The sequence below is a fragment of the Gavia stellata genome, chromosome 24 (genome assembly GCF_030936135.1).
Source record: "Gavia stellata isolate bGavSte3 chromosome 24, bGavSte3.hap2, whole genome shotgun sequence".
NCBI classification, from domain to species: domain Eukaryota; kingdom Metazoa; phylum Chordata; class Aves; order Gaviiformes; family Gaviidae; genus Gavia; species Gavia stellata.
The window spans coordinates 1,448,828-1,470,155 of record NC_082617.1 but is presented as its reverse complement, the minus strand read 5'-3'; the positions used below and the strand labels follow the sequence as shown (position 1 = coordinate 1,470,155).

Sequence of the window (21,328 nt, the reverse complement as noted above, 5' to 3'; positions counted from 1 at the left end):
TCCTTACATTTTTCGAATTGTATTTATTTTCTTCCTCCTTTGAAAGCTCATAAGCCATTTTTCATCCCAGTCTGCAATTTTTGCTTCATCCAAAGCTTTCAGATGTAATGGGCATTTTTGACATTTGGGGTCAGATCCCAGAAGAGTCACATTAATTGAATTTGGGATAAAACCAGGCTCTCTGGCACAAATTTACCAAGTGAGCTTAAGAAGCCTTTGGCCCCCTAATTAGTCTCTGTCCCCTTCCTCTAATGCAATCCCAGTAACACAGTGCCATGGTTCCTCTCCTGCTTTAGGACCCCCATGTTGTTATGCAGCAGATTAGCCTGCAGTAGCCACAGTTCCTCCCCCGATGGGAGCTTCATCCTGTTGCATGACCTGAAACAAGAGACATAGGCAGAGGTACCAAAAAAAAATTGAAAAATCCTTATATTAAGAAGGGTTCTTACAACTCCTTGATTTCAAGTGCACAGAACAGTGCAAACAGCTGCAGTCAAGGATCTCTGTGAACCTCCTGGTGTAGGAGGAGCAGAAGGGAAGGATGGAGGGAAGAGGGTGGCCAGGTTCCATGCTGTGCGTAGCCAAAGCTGTGTGAAGTTGAAAAGAGGCTCAAAATTTAGGAAGGCACATACAGCCACCTAAACTGTAGGGAGCTGTCTGATCCCCACAGCAAGCTAGATCTGGAGGAGTACCAGGGCCTTGTCGTTCTGGTTCTGGGTATTCTGTGCTGTGTCTCTTCGAGAAAATGGCCCAAGATCATTCTCTTCATGCAACGATATCCCAGGCAGTTGGTCAGCTATGCTGTATGGAGGAAAAAAGGCTGTATTTGAAAAAATGACTCAATGCAAATGATTTGCGGAGCCCCAGTAATTCACTTTTATACTCACGTGAGTGATGGTGTATCTGCTGTGCTTCAGTGATTCTGTCCACAAGACGCTTAAGCAAGTTCTTCAGAGATAGCCGTGTTTGGCACCCTTTTTTAAACCTTTTTTTTTTTCCTGCAGAAAGGCCTGCACACATGCAGGCTACTGCAAGTCTTGAGGAACTGCAGAGCTTGCAGATGATACTGCATGAGGGGCCTGTTAGGATCTCACCCAGGACTGCACGGGAGATCTGGACCCGCGGGCTGAATGAGGTCTGGCTGGTAGTCCCATCAACACCCGGCGCGGTTGCCTCTGTGCCCACGCGTGTTCGTGAGCCGAACTCCTGCAAGGCTGCAGGCTACCACAGGCCTTGGGTTCAGAGTAATTACGCAGTCGCCTTGCTGGCCTGCTACAAGCAAGCAGCATTTTCTCCGCTCGTTCATGTGCAGGAATTCATCTAATTGGATTCTCTGCACAGAAGAGGAGTTATCCCTGAATGCTCAATGCAAATGCAGGAGAGCTCTGGGCTGTGTGGTTGGAGTGCAGCATAGCTCAAAGCCTTGTTGCCATTCAAGAGCAATCACGTGCTTCCAGGTAGAGACAAGGCTTTTGTCAAAACGAGAAGAGAGGAAGCAGTGGTAATTTTAGGGTTCCTTAGGACTCTTCCATTGTTGTACACATCAGTCACCTTATTCCAAGGTGTTGTGCTTGGCTGGACTTGGCACCGCTTGCCTGATGTCTCTCTCTTACCCTCACTGGTGAAATGTGTTGGGGTTTTTTTTAGCATGGAGATTGGTGTTTCTAGTTCAGAAGCCAGGTGAGATTAGAGGAAGGTTTGGGAAAATCTTGACCACCCCGAGAGGTAACTATTTACAACTTTGTGCAAGCTGATAGCCCATATCTTTAGCATCCTGCAAACATAGCCCTTGAAGCCTCTAACACGAGGGAGTAAGCTCCTATATGGAGCTGAACTTCTCGGTGTATATGGCAGAAATCTGAATCTGATTTGGAATGGGCTGTGTGTCCAGGAGGAGTTGATGATGACATCATGCATTGGTGTTTGGGGAGGAATAAAGCCAGCAGAAAGTCGATGATCACTGCTCCCTGGGTAGCAGGTTGGACACTTGCAGCGCCGTGCTCGTGGTGTGAGAAGCAGAGACAGGGTCCCTCTTGGCATGGCTCTTGCACAAGCCTGCGCGCCCATGCTCATCCGCTACCTCGCGTGCTCTGGGGCTTTCTTCTGTTACTGCAGAATGTCCAGCTGTATGCAGATGATTTGGGTGCTTCCTTTTACCATATGTTCTTAGTGTAGGACTTTTCTACTGGTGTCATATGTCAGAATGATGACCTCCAGCTCAGAGTTAGGATCTGTCACTGGCTGCCTGGTTAATGCCGACACCTCACTGGTTTTCTTAAGAAGACCAAGCCTGAGACTGAGCGAGGTTACCCGCTCTAACAGGTTTATCATCAGGTTTGTTGTCTTCAACATTACAGCAAATTTCCATCTCCTGGAAGAGGTGTTTATGCAAAAACTGCAGCTTTCATAACTTAAAATAGTATTTTTGGAGCATAGATTGGACTAACTTGAATTACATAGAAGGTGAGTGAGAACGCAGTGTATTATTATTTTTCAATACTGATGATTTTGGGATGGCCTTGAACAGTTCATGTGCTGAGCTTCATGGGTCTGATCTTTCTCCTAGTGCAGATCTGCACTCGTTCATGTTCAAGCCCCATGTAACCTCAGGAAATATGACACAGATGGAATCACCCTCGAAACACTGTCTGCAAAGGCCCACTTCTCCAGATGGTACATGGCTTTCTTGGAACACAGGAAACTCTTGTCTGTCTAGGACGTGCTTCTGCTTAGCTCTGATGCATTGCTGGGCTGCCCTCCTCCTCCCTCCTGAAGCTGCACCAGCCGCCAGTTGGGAGCCAGAACGTTTTTGCATGAGGTGTAATCCCTCAGAACACAAAGGGGTGGTTAACAGGAGTGTGACTTAGCCACAGACTCCATGCATCTAGAAAGATAAAAAACATCACTACGTCTCTCTGCTCTGGGAATCCTGTGTCGTGTAGGGGTGGAGTGACGGCATGCCCATTAGGATGTGCTCTGCCATTCATGAGGAGTTGTGACAGATGAGTAAAACCCTTTGTGCCCCTGTTTACTCATCCAGTCATGATACTTGCTGCAGTAGCTGCTATAAAATCAGCGGAGCCATGGAACCTAATAAAACAGTCTGTCTGCCTTATTTATTGAGCTCACAAAGCAGCAGGTTCCCACAGAGGGTGGTACCAGCGTATGAATGACATCATCTCTGCCACTGGTCACACCACAAGCGGCTCCTGAACTCTGCAGGTGAGAATATTGCTGGAGACCTGAGACTACACACCTTCATTAAATATTTTACACAAATATTGACTCCCCCATGCACACAAACCATGGAAAAGAGTGTTTGTACAGTGAAAGCTGCTGTGCTACAAAATTAGTCACACAGTCCCCTAAACATAAGGTTAGTAAATAGTTTCTCAAATAATAAACCATTTTAAGTCTCTATGGGAAAGAGACTATCCAGAAATTTGTGATGTGTCCAAAATAGCTGGATATTTTTTATTAGTTTCTTTCCTCTGATTGCATCATCTGGCTGAGACACCAGAGCAAAATGCTGACCTTCCAGTTACGGTGCCGTTTCAAGAGACTCTGCTGCATTTTGAAAAGAAAATGTGCTGTGTAACATCCTGTTGTAGGAAATCAGTTAGCTCATTTCTGCAGGCATCTTCCAGCATTCCCAGGGTATTAATACACAGATACTGAATTTCTCTGTGTGGTGCCATCTGAAACCCAAATGGAGGCAGTAGCACAAGCAAGGCACTCGGTCTGTGGGTTCAGCTGGCTGTCTTCCCCTAAATATATAGAAGGTTTTGAAACTTTTATTTCTGAACTTTTCTGATTTCATCCCTGTGCAGCGTAGGACAAATGTTCTTGTGCAACCTATGTGGACATTTTACAGGGATGGGGATGGAGGAGAAGAAGCTGGATAGCATCAGGGAGGTCTGCGAAGCCTTCCCAAGCCATTGGGCTATAAACTGGTGAGGCAGATTCACCCGTTCCCAGCTGGTAGTGATCTTGGTGCGGAGCAGTCTGAGAGTCTCTTTCCGAGCCAGTTTATGCCATGGGGAAGTGTGAAGCTCCTGTTTGGACACAGCGCTGATCAGAGCTGACTTCTCTGTTACATATTACACCATGGGAGCTAGCAGACTTCCATGTTAACCTCGAGGGCAAAAAGCAGTAAATCTACAATGCGTTATCTCTGAATGTGGAAACAGCTGCCCAACTTTGTCATCCAAGTTGCATCAGTTCTGGGAAAGAGAGCTGAGCATTGAGGACAGGGCTTGGGAGTCTGATTCCAGCAAGTGTTTTGGTTTGGGTGCTCTGTGCAGTGGGTACAGTGCATGTGCGTAGCCAGGTCTCGGATACAGAGCCATTTCTGTGATAGGAATAAAACGAGAGGATGAGTCAAGATGAAAGAGACTGGGATTACAGGGAAAGGGAGGAAAGAAAGGGCAAGAGAAAGAGTTGAGTGGCATGGGGAAATGGAGGGCCAGGGTGAAATAAGGAGCTTCAGACTTCCTGATGTTCCTCCAATCCAGGATGTCCTCTCATTGCATGCCTTAAAGCTGTTGTATCTGATTCTATGCAGGGTAGAGGAGGCCGCAAAAGTAGATAGTTATGAAGAGAGTAAGAAGAAGGACTATTACCAGCTTCCTATTCCACGGGCGAATATTCACTTCCTGCAGACATGGGAAGAGACACTGCAGTGCTGGGAAAAGGTGCTGCGGGTGAGTGTTACTCTGGTATTTACTCTGCAGGGTCAAGGAGCAGAAACTCCATAGCAGGCTGGTACGCAGGGTTGTATGTGGGCTGCTGCCCTCAGATGTCTCCCTCCCGAAGTCAAGAACAGCTCCTTCCTTTAGGCTTCTTTGATTTGTGGAACGCATTGGGAATTGATGTGCTGGAAAAGGTCCCCGCAGGGGTAACTCAGGTGTGCTGTGAAAGTTCCTTGTCTCTATAGCAGTTTGCACACTAGCAGGGAGATGCAGTTGTTGGAAAAGAAATGCTTGTGTTCTGGACAGGGACTGTCCAGGCTACTTTCAAGCATAGACAGTCTCTAAGTGAAGAAGGCTTTTGTCGGTGTTGCAGCCCGGGCAGGTTGTTGGCATTGACATGGAGTGGAGACCTTCGTTCGGCATGGTTGGGAAGCCCCGCGTCTCCCTCCTTCAGATCGCTCTGAGGGATGAGGTGTTCCTGCTTGACTTGCCACGGCTCCTCGAGCAAGCTGAGATGGAGGGTGAGAAGGAGAAACTTCCCCGTTTCATCCAGATGCTCTATTCAGATGCAGCCATCACTAAACTAGGTAACATGCGTCTCTTCTCCCTACCTTGGGTCTTCACACAGCTTATTTTGGGTAATTCCTAGATGCTCTTGGGGTTGCCATTCTCTAAATCTACTTATTACAGAACCAGCTTTTCACACAGAATCACACAGAATCACACAGAATCACTACGGTTGGAAAAGACATTTAAGATCATCAAGTCCAACTATCAACCCAACACCACTATGCTCATTAAACATGTCCCACAATGCCTCATCCACACATCCCTTGAACACCTCCAATGATGGTGACTCCACCACCTCCCTGGGCAGCTTATTCCAGTGTCTCACCACTCTCTCAGTAAAGAAATTTTTCCTAATATCCAGCCTAAACCTCCCCTGGCACAACTTGAGACCATTTTCTCTTCTCCAATCACTTGTCACTTGGGAGAAGAGACCGGGGTATTCAAATACTACCATGACAGAAAGGAGGGTGACCATTGTAACTGGGAATGACAGAAATGTCTTCCCCTTTCAGGTCAGATCCAAGATTGCTGATTTAGCCTCCCCCCTCTGACTTGGGTTTGTCATAGTTCCATACTAAACCCCAGCTTGCACCCAGCCTTCACTGGTCTAGGGAAGTCTGCATCCAGAGCTTTCTGGATTTGCTGGCCCTGTCCCAAAGCCGCTGTGTCGGACACCAGAGCTCTCCGGCTTACCATACCTGGTTTTAAATTCTGCTTGGAGGCTTTTGGCAGGAGTTGTTAAACCCGGAGTTCAAGGGCAAATTCATCATTGCCTTTCACTGACCTAGCAGAATTTAAGTAAGTTGATCTTAAATTCAGTATTTTTCATCCACCTCTTCTCTCCCAATCTTGATCTTGCAAGAGTATCTCTTAGGAACAGGAGAGACGGGAGTCTGCCTTGTTCCCTATCTGAACAGCCTTTCCACCATGTTTATACATATATTGTCAGCATTTTGGCTCTGAACTAGAAAAAGCTGCGGTGCATTAGCCATGATTTGAGTTTTCCTACCTGTGTGATTTGGGCTTTTTTTTCCCCCAGGTTATGGGATGTCTGGAGACCTTAGCAGCCTTGCAGCCACATGGTCTGCTTTGAAAGACACGGATAAGCAAGCGCAAGGTGTGGTGGACCTACTCACGGTAGACAAACAAGTAAGGATGAACACATGAAGATATGGAAAATTGTGTCTGCTGCGTGTGCTCGTAGATAACTGTCATCTGTTCACAGCATTGTCTTTTTGTATCCTGTATTGGCAGGGAGATGGCTAAATGAGTAAATAGACCTTTTCCGCGTGTGGTTTCGAGGGTAGTGTGATTCTGTAAAGAAAGACAGAAGCATTTAGTTTTCATCAACTAAAAAGTTAGAGCTTGATATACTAATAAGCAATTGAAATGGAGACATAGCTCCATTCAGCTAGGACGAGATTTCTGAGCACAAGTGATACTTGAACTTGGTAAGAATAAATTCTTGTAGAAATTCTGATATTCCAAGATCATGTAGTATTGAAGCAGGTATTATGGAGTTAATGATTTGGAGAGAACTGGTAGTGTTTGTAGGAGGGCTGCTGGTGGATTCAGCACAGGAATTTCGGCTCAGCTGAAGTACAGCTGTCTCTGGGTTTGCACACAGTAGTTTTTAGCAGTCTGCAGAAATGTTAAGGACAACCACTTTAACGGGTAAAATTTACAGAGTGTGTTTAAGGCTGTGGGCTGGGGTGAACCCAGATCTTTGGGACTGATAGCTTAACCTGGGAAGTGCTGCAGGGTCTGAAGTACCTGCCAACAGCTATTGCCTCAGTTTAATCTGAGAAGTAGCAACTGCAGAAAGGCCGTTGCCCACTGTGTTACAGGAATATCTTTTCTCACTGGAACTAGAAGAAGAAAGGTGCTGAACCACCGCTGCTATTCTTTCATTGAGTTGGTGCCCAACAGCCTCCAGCATCGCTGAGCACCCTGCAAACCTCTGAGAAGTCGCAGTCACAGCCCCACTGCTCTGATGCAATGCTGTATTACAATGCACTTTTTTTTCCTTCCCTGGCTATGAAACAGATTTCTTTCCAGCAAGTGTGTTTGTTAAACAAATAACCAGACGCCGTATATATCTAATGCCATCCCAGCCCTTGTCTGAGACAACGGGATTCAATATGCCAGGCAAGAGATAAAAATGATAGGGTTGCTGCATGGCCCCACCCACTGGAATAGGCAGTGTTGTAGAAGTTGTTTTATAACCATGTGGTTTATATCATTTTCTTTCCATCAGCTGCAGAAGAGCTCCATTGACTGGAAGAAGGGCGGCCGGAAGGTCAATGTACTGTCCGCAGAGCAGAGCTACAAGGATAGAGGGTTCAGGCAGCCAGAGAAAGGACTCAGCCTCTTGGTGCAACATGTGCTGGGGAAACCTCTAGATAAAACAGAGCAGCTGTCTAACTGGGAGAAACGGCCTCTCCGGGAGGAACAGATCCTCTATGCAGGTCTGGTCACTGACTCTGTGGCAAGGTGCTACAGATTGTCCATTACAGGCTGTGTTTGTCTGTTCTCTGTCACCAGCAAAATCGTTAAGTAGCAAATGAAGAAAATGGCTTTGCAGATTAGTTCCTGTTCAGAGAAACCAGCACATGTTATGTTTGTCCTTTTGCGAACATGGCTTTAATGACTGAAGTTTAAACTGTCCAGTGATTCATTATTTCCCTTATGAAAGAATTCCCGTGCTTTGCAGATTTTGTCTGGTGTAACATCACCTCAGTGGAAACTCCTCTCAGTAACTGAAAGGAAGAAAGTCCACTTCCTTCTGCCTCATTTCACAGCCTTTCTGGGAAACAAGTGCTGTGTCCATTTGTCATAGCGAAGTGCTTGTCAGAGCAGGGTTAAAAATGGGTAGACATGGTGTCAGAAACTGCGGCACAGAATCAGTACTGTGGAGGGACCGGTGGAGTTTATTGCTGATTACCCCAGAGTCAGAAGTCTGGGTCTAAATCTTTTCCTGGGGCATCAAAGGACAGTCTACTGAAGTGAACCAGCCCTTTGTTAAATTCAGCTATCCTCAAAGCTGACACAGTTCCCACAAAAGTTAATCACTAGGACTTGTAAAACTGGCTTGGAGACGTAGTTCCCGTTGCAAGGAACAGAAGCCGCATGGCAGTGCGTGTGGGCAGGTGATTGCAAACAACTCAGTTATTACTTTTTAAGATATTGCATCTAATGGGGAAGTTACCTTCCCATAGCTGAGATGCGGTAAGAAACGGTGGGCAAGCCGCTGCTCGGTAACAATGGAGAGTAAAATGGGTTGGCTGAAGCTATCTTACCTGGTGGTTTGAACAGGCGCATTACAACTTGCATTGCGTTGGAGTCAGAGGCAGCAAAGGGTCTGTCGCTTTTTGAGCTTCTCTGCCTTGGCTCTGTGGTCATGTGTTGGGTTATGATGCTCACTGAATCAGTAAAAGTGCAGGGTGTGACATTAATAAGTTGGAGCTTCACAGGTTGCGTTCAGTGGCATTTACAAAGGTGAGGGCTCTTCCTTGCATCAGGAAAGCCTCAGTTTTACTTTTGAATGAAACCAGCTGAGGCTCATATTCCCTTATTTTCAGCTGCAGATGCCTACTGTTTGCTGGAGATCTACGAGAAACTCTGTAAGGATCCAGCGAGCTTTGGTCTGAGTTCAGACCTGACTGAGAGTCTGGTGGGAAAACCGAGCATAAAACCCAGGGCAAAGAAGCAACTGAATAAGCAAGAAGTACCGTCACCTTCTGGACAGGTTTGTAAACATCTTCAAAGAGCTGCATGTTGCTCAAGACCCCTGCAAATCATATGTTGCCTTGTCTCTCAGTCATACTATTAGCTATGCATGGCATGCCTGTTTGTAGTCTGTTCTCAGGACTATTGCAGCAAACGTCTTCCTCGCTCCTCCCCTTTACTGCGGAGACGTGCTTTCCCCTTTGCGTGCCTTGGTTCAGTTTTCCTTGCAATTTTAGGTTCTTTGCAAAATGTCGTGCAGATCTGTGTGGCAGAATCCAGCTAACCTTGCTGGTAGAAATGCTCCTTCCTCAGTGGCATGGGTTTGAATTCTGTGGCCTAGGTGCTGCATCAATGAGCTTTCAAAACTCTGACTTCCTTACTTCTGCTTTTAACTGAGCTTCTACACTTTGGTTTCACATTGGGAATGCCTCCTTTATTGTGTCTGGAGTAGAAGTCTGCAAAGTTCAAAACAAACAATCCATCACAAAAGTCCTTCTGCTGATGGCTTGTCTCTTCTCCCCGCCCGCCACCACGTACTCCATGACAGGCCGTCCCCTGGAATGTATGTTGTGGCAGAGCCTTCAAACTCCGCCGGCCATAACTTGGAGCGGTGTGCCTCTGCTTGAATATCTTGGAAGATGACTGGTCCCTTTCTCTCAGTAAGAAAGTTTTACTTTTCAAATGCAACCATCTGGTTGTTAATGCACCTATGAAAACATTAGCAGAAACACAGTTTTGTTTATTAACCGAGAAGGCTCGCTACGGCTGTGTATCCTTCTGAGTAGTCCCACACGTGTATTTAGCTCCTGAAGTCAATACTACCTTCCGTGGTTGGACTGAGATACTATTGACTATAGCCACTTTTTCAGGACCCTCCTTGTCACCTGTGTGTAAATGTACAGTATCCCATTAGTCTTAGTCAGGCAGTAAAACACAAAGCTGCTCCGTAGTTCCCTAAGCACTCTGTGGCCATGGGAATATTGTATGTTACAACAGATCGGACTGGCTGCTGCAGAGATGGGAAAAGTAAGTACTTCAGGCTTGAATTACCTTGTGAACTCATGGGTCATCTTTGTGTTCTGTACGGTCAGATTCATTAGCTGAGAGGGAGTTGGTAAAACCTGGACTGGGACTCAAAAAAGCAGACTTCTCCTGACTCTGCACCCTTCATGACTCCAGGCTCGCTTTCCCAGTGTTTCCTGGTCCACTATCTGAAGTGGGGCTAATGGCGCTATTCTCCTATATAAGCTTTTTGCTCTCTGCTGGCATGAAACGTGAGAAAAAAGCTACATACGACATTGCTGGCCATTGAGTAAACACTAGCTGAGAGCCAGCTGCTGCTCCTTTACATCTGTTTGAGCAGAAGCAGCAGCACAGGGTTAGTGTCTTCCAACTACCTCAGCATCGAAGGGTCAGCTTGATCCGTTATCACAGCGCTCTGATGTCTCAGGGCACAGCTGCATCCGCCAAGGTCCTTGCAGGAGCCGGTGACAGTCCAGTCTACCCAGAGCTTTGAGTGCATGTACCAGCTTCTGGGAGGTGCAGCATCACACAGATTGAGCTCTCAGATCTGAGCTAGCTCACGCGGTCAGCCCAGGTGTACCTGCCTGGTGTGCCCCAGCGTTTCCAGGCCTGAGTCAACTCCCGCAATGCCGCAGTAACTCTGGTGCCAAAGGTGTAGCGCTGCGTCGATGGTGGCTGTGTCCTTCAGTCATCCCAGCTGGTTCAAGTTCCTGGAGGCAAAAGCTGAACGTTGGAGGTTCCTTAATAACTTCCCTTCTCCATGAATTTAGCTATTGTACTTCTGGGAGCCTCCCAACGACAAAGTCTCCCACTGCAGGAACTCCCCGAGCAGCAGACATTTGAAATAAAATAAACAGAATTCGGGCATTGCCTATTTTTAAACTTCCGAAGATAACAAAGCTGACGTGGTTGCTTTGTCTACCTGTCTCTCCCTCCGTCTGTCAGATCCCCTTCCCAAATCGTATCTTTGGCACATGTATATTAATTGCAGCCTAATTCGGTAGGGGAACAGCAGTCTTGAAGATGTGTTTCTGTGACTTCATGAAGACAGATGTCTGTAGAGCATAGAAGGCCAGGTTGGCATTTCTCCAGGGAAAGGCTGCAGATCCCCGGTTTGGGTGGCCACCTGGCCAGTGAGTGAATGGCTAATTCAGAATTAGCCCCATCACGTGCTGCCTCCTGCCCCAGTGGTAGGTGGGCGATGTAGAAAGGAGACGAAGGAGGAACTAGAGGTGTTGCAGAGCATGGGGGAAATTGTAATACGGGTGGAAGGGGACAGTTGGATTTGCCGTGGCGGGGGAATGCAGGGAGGCAAAACACAAACGTACTGGAAATCAGCCCTTCTGTGCTTACGGATCTCTTGCCTTTCTGTAGGAATGCAAAGGATCCAAAAAGGAGACCTCATGTCCCCCTGCTCCCATCTCCCCGAAGGAGTTCAGCGTGGTCTGCGACAACATGCTGCAAGGCCTCGGGCGCTATCTTCGCTGCCTTGGTGTAGATGTCCGGATGCTGGAGAATGAGGATGACCATAGGAAAGCTGCTGAGGTCAGTCACGCGCGTGTGTTTACAGCTCCCATCTGCGCTCCTTGGGGAAGGTCTGCTGCTTGCTGTATAACTGCACTGGTTAGTCACTCGTGCCGACCAGGCGGCGGGTTGGCAGGAGCTGCCCAGTGCGCGCTTCCTCCTGTGCCCACGCTGAGACCCGGTTCTCTGGTTCGGTCCCAGAAGCTGTGCCACGTGGCAGCTGGTATTAACTAGTCCCTACAGTAGTGTGTGGGCTTGGTTCTCCGTTTCCAGGAGAGAGGAGGTGAGCAGAGAATGCTGTGATCTCAAACCTTTTTTGTGTCTGTATGTTTGTGTCATTGACAGCTGGGATGTTTCAGGTCATTAGAAGAACACAAGCAGAGTGTAAAGATGTGACCTGCAGTCTCACGTGTCTTTGGTGGGGAAGCAGTGGTGTGTTTGCAACAAGACAAAAATCAGAGAGAGGAACCCAAAATTCACTTAGCTTTCTAATGGACTCCAGGTTGGGCTTACAGGGAAGGTATTTGCCTGCTTTGTGCCTGGGTCAGTTGAGCAGAACTGTAATCAAAAAATGGCTGTTCAATATGAAAGGGAAAATTTCCATAATAAATTGCCATATAACGTCCTAGCTGGCTAGCGCCTTGTGAGATGACTCAAAGGTGATCAGCCACAACTCGCAGTGAAATACTTGCGAAAGGAAGAGTCTCTAACATACATGGGGACAGTGAACATTGATCTGGACTGCCATAACAACTTTGACCTTCTGCTTCTTGGAGGAGAGACGCATGCTTCTTCATTTCAGACATATTTCTGCTATGCCAAAAATGGAGATATCCAGCCCACACAGTGTGTGGCTATCAAATGTGCACTGATCACCCGGCCTGGTGCACAGGATGTTTCCTCTTCAGATGTCTGTTTGGCCTGAGTCCTGGGCAGGCTCTAACTTCTGCAGAAATAATTAATATCTCGTCTCTGCCAAACTTGCACAAGTCATTTAAACAAACTAGTTCTCACTGCCTCCCCCCAGAGCCCCGTCTCCGCTTCTCATCCTGATACCTTATCGTGCTATGGACAGGATGTTTTACATTGCTTTCTCTATGGTGACCGGACAAACATCCTTTCACTATCAAAAGCCCTTGGAGTGTTACTGTATTGCAGAGCCTTTGATCTGTGCTTGGATAATCAAAGATAAAAATAGGCTCCTCCCACCCTGCTTTACATCTGGCTAGTCCTGATTTAATAAAAGTTGAATGTTGACCACCCTACGCCCGAAAACTCGTTATTGCAAAGGCCAGGAGAAAGGTTTGGATCCTGGTCACTGAATACAAGACAGACAGTTTGGGTGTTGTCCCAACACAGTCTCAAACTCGTGTCACCAGGAACGCGTAAGTGTGTACAGAGTTAGTGTTTGTTCTTCATTAAAGTCATTTCACTAAAATGATTTATCAGTCATATTACACATCTCCTTGTGCCAAGAACTCCTGAATCGCCTGGCATTTGCTCCTTACTGTTCTCATTCCTGTTGCTTGTTAAAGTGACTTCAAGTATCGGTAGGCGGATGGGTATTGTCCTTCACCCTCTATTATTTGAGATCAGACTTAAAAGCCTGCGAGCTTTGTAGGTTGTGCTTGGGCAGCTGTGGATTTTTTTATTTTTTCTTTTAGACTAACGCGTGTGGCAGTAATTGGTTTGAGAAACCCCATTCCTAGGCTAAACGTAAAGTCTGTGTCCTGTGTCCCGCTTCGTGTTGTGCTGCTTTTATTGGCTAAATGTTTTATCTTGGACAACAGTTGTCAGGGCGAGTTTATCGTGCCAGATCTGTAATCTCAGATCTGCCGGCCTGTGAGAGCAGGACCTCTGACACCACGAGCCAGTGTATCCCCCAACTTGTCCCTATTTAGCTGCTGTGAGATGACACCAGTTTGCATTTTGTGTATTTAACGGCGCCATTTAATTAGGACTTGAGTGGAGAAGTGACTGATTAAAAGTTTCCTGTCATAAGCACAGACACAGAAAATCTTTAAAAATGGAAAAATAGTAGAAATTCATACTGAAATTTTCTCTGGTTAAATCTGTCCTCATGTTGAAGGCGAAGAGCTCACAGTCCATCCTTACAGAAGCACTTCAGCCTTCGTTCATGAGTACCAGCCTCTCTGGGAAGAGCAGCTTTGCGTCCAGGTACGGGTGAGGTGTCATTTTCCAAGTCTTCTCATTCGGTGGGGTGGCAGGAACATTTTTGCTGCGTTACGTTTATATCTTAGCTGCTGCAGCACAATGCACGCAAGTGTTTGGCAAAGCAGGTATGCAGCTGGGGGATGAAATTTGTACCAGATGTGCTGGATGAGGTCCTTTACCTGACTTTAGCAGCCTGTGCTTTGAGAGCCGGGGGGATTCACCACGTGCTTTCCCTGAAACACGTCCTTGCCTGGCAGCACCACTCCAGTCCTGCGCCGTGGGTAGGAGGCCCTTCTGGAGGGCTTTGGGTAGTGGCCCAGGCTGGCCCAAGGCTGGCTCCCTGCTGCGCGGCAAAACAGGGAGGCCTCGCTTGAGAAGGGCTGCATGCATCCAGCCGTTCCTCACCGGGGGCTTCTGACTCCATCCCGAGGTAAAGAATGACTCCATCTGGTAAAGAATGGGGAGATTTGATCTCTCTTGTGCAGCATCCTTCTGTGTGCGCAGCTGCCATTACTGGGGTAAGCCACCCTTTGCGTTTGCACTTATTCCTATAAGCAACACATTATTTCCAATTAATACCTATTTCTTCACTTAAATCACGTCCTATGCCTGTTGTGTTTCCAGCCAGGTCTTCCAGCGTGTCTTCCGCAAACTTCTCTTTGCAGAGAATCTTAAACCTATCTTTTGGGGCTTCTAGATGGATAACTGGAAGGAGGTGGGAAAGTTTCAGTGGGTGTTCTTCTTTTCTCTGCAAGTTTGCAGAATCAGATAGAGCAGTGGGATGCCTCTTGTACTAACCTTAAAGGATCACCCACCAACCTGAAGTGACTACAGTAGACTTGCAATGTTGTACTTCAGCAGTGGAGCAGAAGCTTATAAGAAAATGTTGGTAGTTTCTTAGGACACTAATTTCTAAGAAGAGACTTGATGGAATCTCAAAGCCCCTTCAAGTTGAGTTGTAGGTTGGTTTCTTGTTTTTTTTTTAATGGACTGAGTTCTTGGTCTTCAAAATCATCCTCATCTCTAAGAATAATTTGTACACTAAGGCAAACCTGGTACCTTTTGAAGCGTGGTAATAACCAGAAGGCTGGTAGAACTGGCTTCCTGAAGCTCCCGTGATGTAGAAGGTTCCCTTGCAAGGTTACACCTACTCCCCCAAAACTTCAGGTGAACCAGTGAGTCGGAGAGGAGGGCCAGGCTTGGATGGATCTCAGGAGCCAGGTAGAGCAATGTGCCCCTGGATCTAAATTGCCCTGGACTACTTTGGAGCCATGGGACACAAAGGGGACTTCTAATCCTGCAGTGAGCAGAGCTTCATGTAATGGCAGAATCTAATCTCTGTTCTTGTCTTGGCTTTGAATATCTTTTTCCATATTTTTGATGTAAACGATATTCTTCAGGTTTGCTAGTCTTTTTACCTCCCCGCCAGTCTGCGGAGTAAATTCGCAGAGGACAGACGAAGAACCGTTCTGCCTTTAAGATCAAGACTTTGCTTTTGGCGTTTGGTCGGCAGGAGGAGAATCTTTCATTGGAGACCTTGATACAAATGGGTCTACGTTAAGAAACAAATTTGGGTCGATGGTTTTGGTCTGATACTTAAGGCCTCACGTTACCAAATCGTGCAATAACTCTGCAATTTATGGTTTTCAGAAATGCTGAAGAGAAGTCTAGGGTTGAAATACCAGCAGTACAGCAAGTGCACTGCAGGACTGGACTGAGTGTGTTGCTATTAAGGTCTTGGTTTACTGTCTATTTTAAAAGAGTCTGAGATAAGAGGTAGGGGGCTTCAGGGTTGGATTGAGGTTTGTGGTCCACTTCTCTACTAGATCCTTGTCTGGGTGTTTTTCCAGTACACATCCTGGACCAGATGCTTTCTGTCTGCTCCCTTTCTGCTGAACGGGGCCCTTGCTGGCCTGGGCTCAGATCACTGCTTCACCTCTGCTACTGCAACGGGGGTCACAGCTTTTCCTGGAGTGCTGCCTTGCAAAGGGAGCGCTGCAGTTTGCCTCTTCACGCACATGTAGCATTGCCCAAGATGTGGTGTGCCCGGGCTTGGCAAATTTTATATTTTAAATTACAAATCTACAGCCTTGTGCTGTTGTTTCTTGAAACCTTCTTTGGTTTAATTCAGGATCCTTTAGGTTGTCACGTATCATTCTACTGCTGGTGCTGGCTTCAAAACATAGGGTCTCTCTCTGCCCTCTCTCATCAGTCGTTGCCCTTCCAGGTCTCTCTTGCAGTAATTCATTTGAGTTCGTTCATCTCTGCAAGATGAAAGTTGGCTGAACAGACAGGCATGTTAAGGGCTAAATAGTAATACCAAGTTACTAGGGAGTGCTTTCTATCCAGAACGTCTAAGCCTTTTCCAGAGGAAGCTGATATTATCTTTTTAATAGATTGTGACACTGAGGCCAATGCCCTCTCTGCAGCACTTGGGATGGAGCACAAGTCCCTGACACCCACCCCAACACGCTACTCTGACGGTTCTTTTCCTTTTATTCATGTCTCTGAGCACACATCTCCCGGACGGTCCCTTTGGTTATTTCTTTCAGAGGAAAAGAAGGAATTGTGCCCTTTTCTCCAGCACGTATCCTCCGTGGTTTCAGTCAGATGTGTGTTATCACATGGCTTTTCTGGCTCTGTGTGCTTCTCCCAGTCGTTGTTCCAGAGGCGGAAAAACATGCTGGAAGAGTTATTGCTTTTCTCCTTTTTATTTGATGTTCTTTGCCTGTCTCTGCAGAGCCATTTAGATAAGGGGATTTATCAAGCTTGAACTAATTAACCCTGGATGCAGGAAGTCAGAATGGAGTGTTCCAGCTGTGAAATCCTCAGACTTACCCTGAAGCACACATGGGTCTGAAGGAATTTCACATCTCTTTGCCCTTGTCGGCAAATCACTATGGTGAACTTTCGCTGTTGCCTTACTGGACTTCTCCCGCTAATGTGCCGTGAGGGTGGTTTGTTGGCAGGGCTGTTCAGTGACCCAAACTGTGTGCATGCAGCACGGGGTGTCTCTGCTGCCTCTTCAAGGTTCCTGTTCTTGGAGATTTTTTCCTTTATTGAGAGAGAGGGTTGATTTTGAAAGAAATCTGGTAATTTTGCCTGTAGGAAGATGCTTTAGAAGTTGTTGCCAGTTGGTTTCTCAGTGCAGAACTGGCAGCCAAAGAGTGCCTTCACAACAAAGGGAGGGAAGCGGCTACCTGAAAGGTCAAGATAGGAAAAAAATGCTTAGTTGGCTGCACGGGGAGTTTGTGCCTTCAGAGCCTTCTCCCCCTTGTTTCATGTTGCCATAGGTCCAGTGGGTCTTAAGAGAACAGCTATCCAAGACAGAGTTTACAAATCTTGGTTTGTTTTTTTCGGTGTTCCCTGGCTGTGCTTGGTGGTGTCAGACTGTCTGGGAAGTGCAGCAGGACTCTGATCCCAAATGCGTCCTCCTGCCAAGGTTAAAGAGTGATCCAGAGAGAGCTTCTGAAATTCTGATCCAGAAGAAAGACCTCCGTGACATACATCTGGAAACAGTGAAAAATATGAGGGCTTCCAACAGAATCCAAGCCAGAGAAGAGAAATAACCTTATGCCTACCTCGAAGTGCCAATCTCTTGTCAGCACTAGCAGAGCTGAAGTGCTGGTTCACATGGGAATCCTTCTATCGCTACGGCCGTGAAACTATTTCCCTCCTACAAGAGGGGGTGAAGGGGTGGGAGGGGGGGGATGTCATTTAATCATACAAAGATCAGTCACACTTTCATCCTTGTGAAGAATTGCAGTTCCAGATTTAGTATCTCCTTTTGGCACCAAACCATTTGAAAGTGTCTCTTACTCTGTTGCGAAGGTCAGAAGTGCGGGTAATGAGTCCCCTGATAATTCAGCCCAGACCTTTCCCTTGAAGGACAAGACCTCTGATAAAAGCGCAGGATTGCAAGGCAGGAGGTGATAAACTCGAATGGAGCCGTTCTTTGCAGCCTGGAAAGGGCGCGTAATTTCTGTTTGTCTGCTCTCGGGCTGCTGGGAGAATAACACCATCTTATCTTTAAGGAGTGGAGTGAGCATCATTCTGTTAAGTCTATAAGGTTGGAGACGCATTTAATGGTACATTTTTTTTGCTGGAATTACCTGCTTAGGTTATTTTTTCCTTTCTCCCCTGTGCATTGCTGTGCGAGCAGAACTGCTTGCTTCTTTGTGAACCAGACTGGGGAAACAGAAATAGTCTGGGTTAAGGAAAAAAAAAAAGATAGAAAGGTTTTTGATAGGATTATTTCAAGGTGGATCGGTTCCCTGGGCCATCTGCAGTGCAGATGCACAAATAGCTTCTTCCAGCACATGTGAGGCAAGGCAGGTATTGGCAGGGAGGGGACATGTCGTGAGCGAGCGATACCTTGAGCTGCTGTTGCTGTCCAGAGCATATTGTTGAACCAGACCCAGATACTCTTGGCCTAGTGTGTGTCGACACTGGGGAGAAAGACTCGATATCGCCAGTTCATGTTCTCTCTGCTTCGACTGAAAGGAAAGCTTGAATTCAGTGCAACTTCAGCCCATGTTCATGATGATTTTTACTGTTTTTTTCCAGATTGCCCGACAGGAAGGAAGAGTCATTTTAACCTCTGGACTCCCATATCAGACTGTAAGTGTTCAGAGCTTCTGGCATTTTTCTGGCATTGTATCATTGCGTGTCTGGGATGTGCAGTGTAGAGAAGAGGAAAAGTCAGATGTGAATGCAACAGCTGGCTTGGCTTTTCCGTGTTTTCTGCACTAAAAATGACATGAAGGGTCTTGAGAGGTTTGCTGTTCTGAATGACCAAAGCTCGGGGTGAGATTTTTTTTTAAATCAGTACTGCATCAGTGGGGAGAGCAATTGCTCTCCACTGGGGGCGCGGGGTGGAAATCAAGCCAAGCAATCCAGAACAAAGTGTTTCTGTTTGGCCTCACTGGCAGGTGAAAGGCAGCTCAATTCCCATGCTTTTTATCACAAAGATTCTTGTTTACTGACCGGCTCCACACTGACACAGTTTCAACACTTAAAGACGTTTCTTCAGGCTTGGAAGGGAGAGAACAGAAGCCACCAAGCATGGGGCCTGGTGGAAGCTGTAGAGGTTTTGTGTTCCTGTAGATGCACAAAAAAACCAAAGCAAAAGCCAACCTTACCCTCAGCACCAGATGTTCAGAGCCCTTCATGAGACATGCTTCAAAACAGAGTGTTGGTGGGAATATATTGAACCTGTGGAGTCAGTGGTTGCAATGTTACGATGCCTTCTGCAGGTCCTTTGTGCTTTGTTACTCCCCAAAAATTCATTTGGAAGAGTGAAACTATTCTGGATTACACACATGAGCCAGAGTGCTGGACTTCTTCATTACAAACTGTCAATGTAATAGCTCCCAACTAGTCAAGTAGTTAGTTGGAGTATTTGCAGAACATAGGTTGCTCGTTTCCTACGTAATAGCTGAGCAGTGAAGAAAACCACCCCCATGATGAGACATTGTGAGGCAAGTGCAGCCGTGCCACGCTACAGGTTCCTTATCCAGACCGTGGTTCCTTGAGCCTGCAGTTGATGTAATAGGTAATTCAGCATCCAGCATAATCTTATTTGGCAAAGCTTTAACTTCAAAGTACTGTGTAGGAATTGCAAAAGGAAAACAACTTATTCCCAGTGTACGATACTGTCCTGGGAAATGTCTGGTTCCCTTTGTGCCTTTGCCTTTGTATGCCCTACACAAGGACGGGATGGCTCTGCCAGGCTCCTTTACTTGCACGTAGCTGATCCCACCTCGCTGTGAGTACTCATCATGTTCATAAAGATGTGTCTGGAACTTCCCAGTGCTTGTTCCCAGCTACAGACTTCTCTGCTAAATGTGGAACAAACATCGAGAGAGTGTCCTCCATATCAACCCCTTGAAATTCATTGGCCATTCGTGAACTCCAGGTGAAGCGGTGTACAAACTAGAAAGGTTGAAGTGGTAAAACTGTCATTGGACATCATCTCCACCATTGTGCTTTTGCATACTGTGTGTGATCTGGCCGGGTTTCATATGAAAGCTGTGATGAAATTCAGCTTCCTCTTGATGCCCTTTCAGCACCACACCACCAAATTCTAAGTTAAAGGGGACTTGGGCAATCGTGTTTCATATAGATATAAAATGCTGCAGTGCTTCAATAGTCTCAGAGCTATTGCAGCAGTGGCAAAGCATTAAATTACCAATTGTGCTTGTTAGATAAAAATGTAGATTGTAAACGCATACTAACTCCAAATGTTATTTGTAATTAAAACCAAACCAAGTGTGTTAGGAAAAAACCCACAGATCATGATGCGTGGAGTGCCTCATTTGCTGTCTTTTTGGTTTATGACTTGTCTTTTGAAGCTGCAGTCCCAGGTAGCAGAAGGAAGGTGTTTCTCTGTGAACTGCTCAGAAAAGGCAAAAGAACAGGCCCTGCAGGTTCTGAAGCACTTCAACGTTCAAGTGTCCCTGGCAGATATCTTCAGCCGCTGCCAGGTAGGACAAGGCTTCTTTGAGTTACACTTCATGCTCGCTCGCCGCTTCGTGCACAGCAGGCACTGCTTCAGCTTTTTGGGTCTTGCAGTTAGTGTCTTGGACTCGGTTCCCAAGATTTCTGCTTGAACTTTGGCAGCAGCTTGCAAAGCTGTGAGGACTTTTGAGGGTGCTAACATCCGTCAGAAGTGTTGATGACTAAGTCACAAGAGCAGAGGCACTGCATCTGCAGCTTGCTAGAAACCGCTGGTTTTCTGATTTTTGGTCCTTGGCATGTGTATTGGCATTGACTATCACGGTTATACTCTCTTTGTTGCTGTGTTCTGTGTCTAGGACACATGCTGTTTTAATTATAAACCATGTTTAATTATGGCTCTGTGATTCTGATAACACTTAATTACTTTAATAGGAGGATTTTTTAGGACTGTATTTTTTTCAGAAGCTATTAGGTTAATTCATGTCCATGCTAGTTGATGACTCCAGATTGGGTTTGGCACTGGATATCTGTGGATTGTTTTTAAGAAGAAATTTTAATTGTGTTAGCTCAAATCTCCTTCTCTTCCAATTTCACTCTTGTATTTGTTACAGTAACACGCTGAAACCTATCCCTTCAAAAACTGTAATATAAACCAACTTGCGACTTCAACATCTCTCATCTTATCAGTGCTTAAAGAGGGAGAAAGAAGAAACTGCAAATCTGGCTAGAAAAGGAGCTTTCTCCTAGGAATAAACAAGGCAGCTGAACACTTCAGTGAAGTCTGGCTCGGTGCCTTGTGGTTGAGCTCGCGGGGTCTCCTGGCCTGGTGGAGCCGCGCAAGTGTTGTAGGAATAGCAATGACTTCTGAGCAAACACTCCAGAGAGCATTTTCTAGACCTCTGCTTATATCTGATGTCAGTTGTTGGAACTTTATCTGTAACTTATAGAGAAAATGAGAGTTGTCCAGCTGTGCAGGTTGTCTGTAAGAGGAGAATGACGTAACACCATGCAGACTGAATCGACATAATACGGGTTGATCAGTTGATCTTACTTCAGGATAAATGTATATACTCAGATACAAGATAGTCCGTTCAGTCTTGCGGTTTTATTGTTCCGAGAACAGAGTGCAGTTGTTATATAGTGACACGCTGGCTTCT

General features: G+C 46.4%; 1 protein-coding gene across 1 annotated transcript in view; it reads left to right on the top strand.

Moving 5' to 3' along the window:
• The window catches only part of EXD3 (exonuclease 3'-5' domain containing 3), a 202,647-nt gene that overhangs the window by 46,474 nt on the left and 134,845 nt on the right, over nt 1–21,328 (top strand). The window contains exons 11-18 of the mRNA XM_059829024.1: nt 4,565–4,703; nt 5,065–5,278; nt 6,301–6,410; nt 7,519–7,729; nt 8,843–9,009; nt 11,388–11,558; nt 18,279–18,332; nt 20,066–20,197. Of these exons, the coding sequence (XP_059685007.1) occupies nt 4,565–4,703; nt 5,065–5,278; nt 6,301–6,410; nt 7,519–7,729; nt 8,843–9,009; nt 11,388–11,558; nt 18,279–18,332; nt 20,066–20,197 (1,198 nt within the window). The remainder of the gene's footprint in view (nt 1–4,564; nt 4,704–5,064; nt 5,279–6,300; nt 6,411–7,518; nt 7,730–8,842; nt 9,010–11,387; nt 11,559–18,278; nt 18,333–20,065; nt 20,198–21,328) is intronic.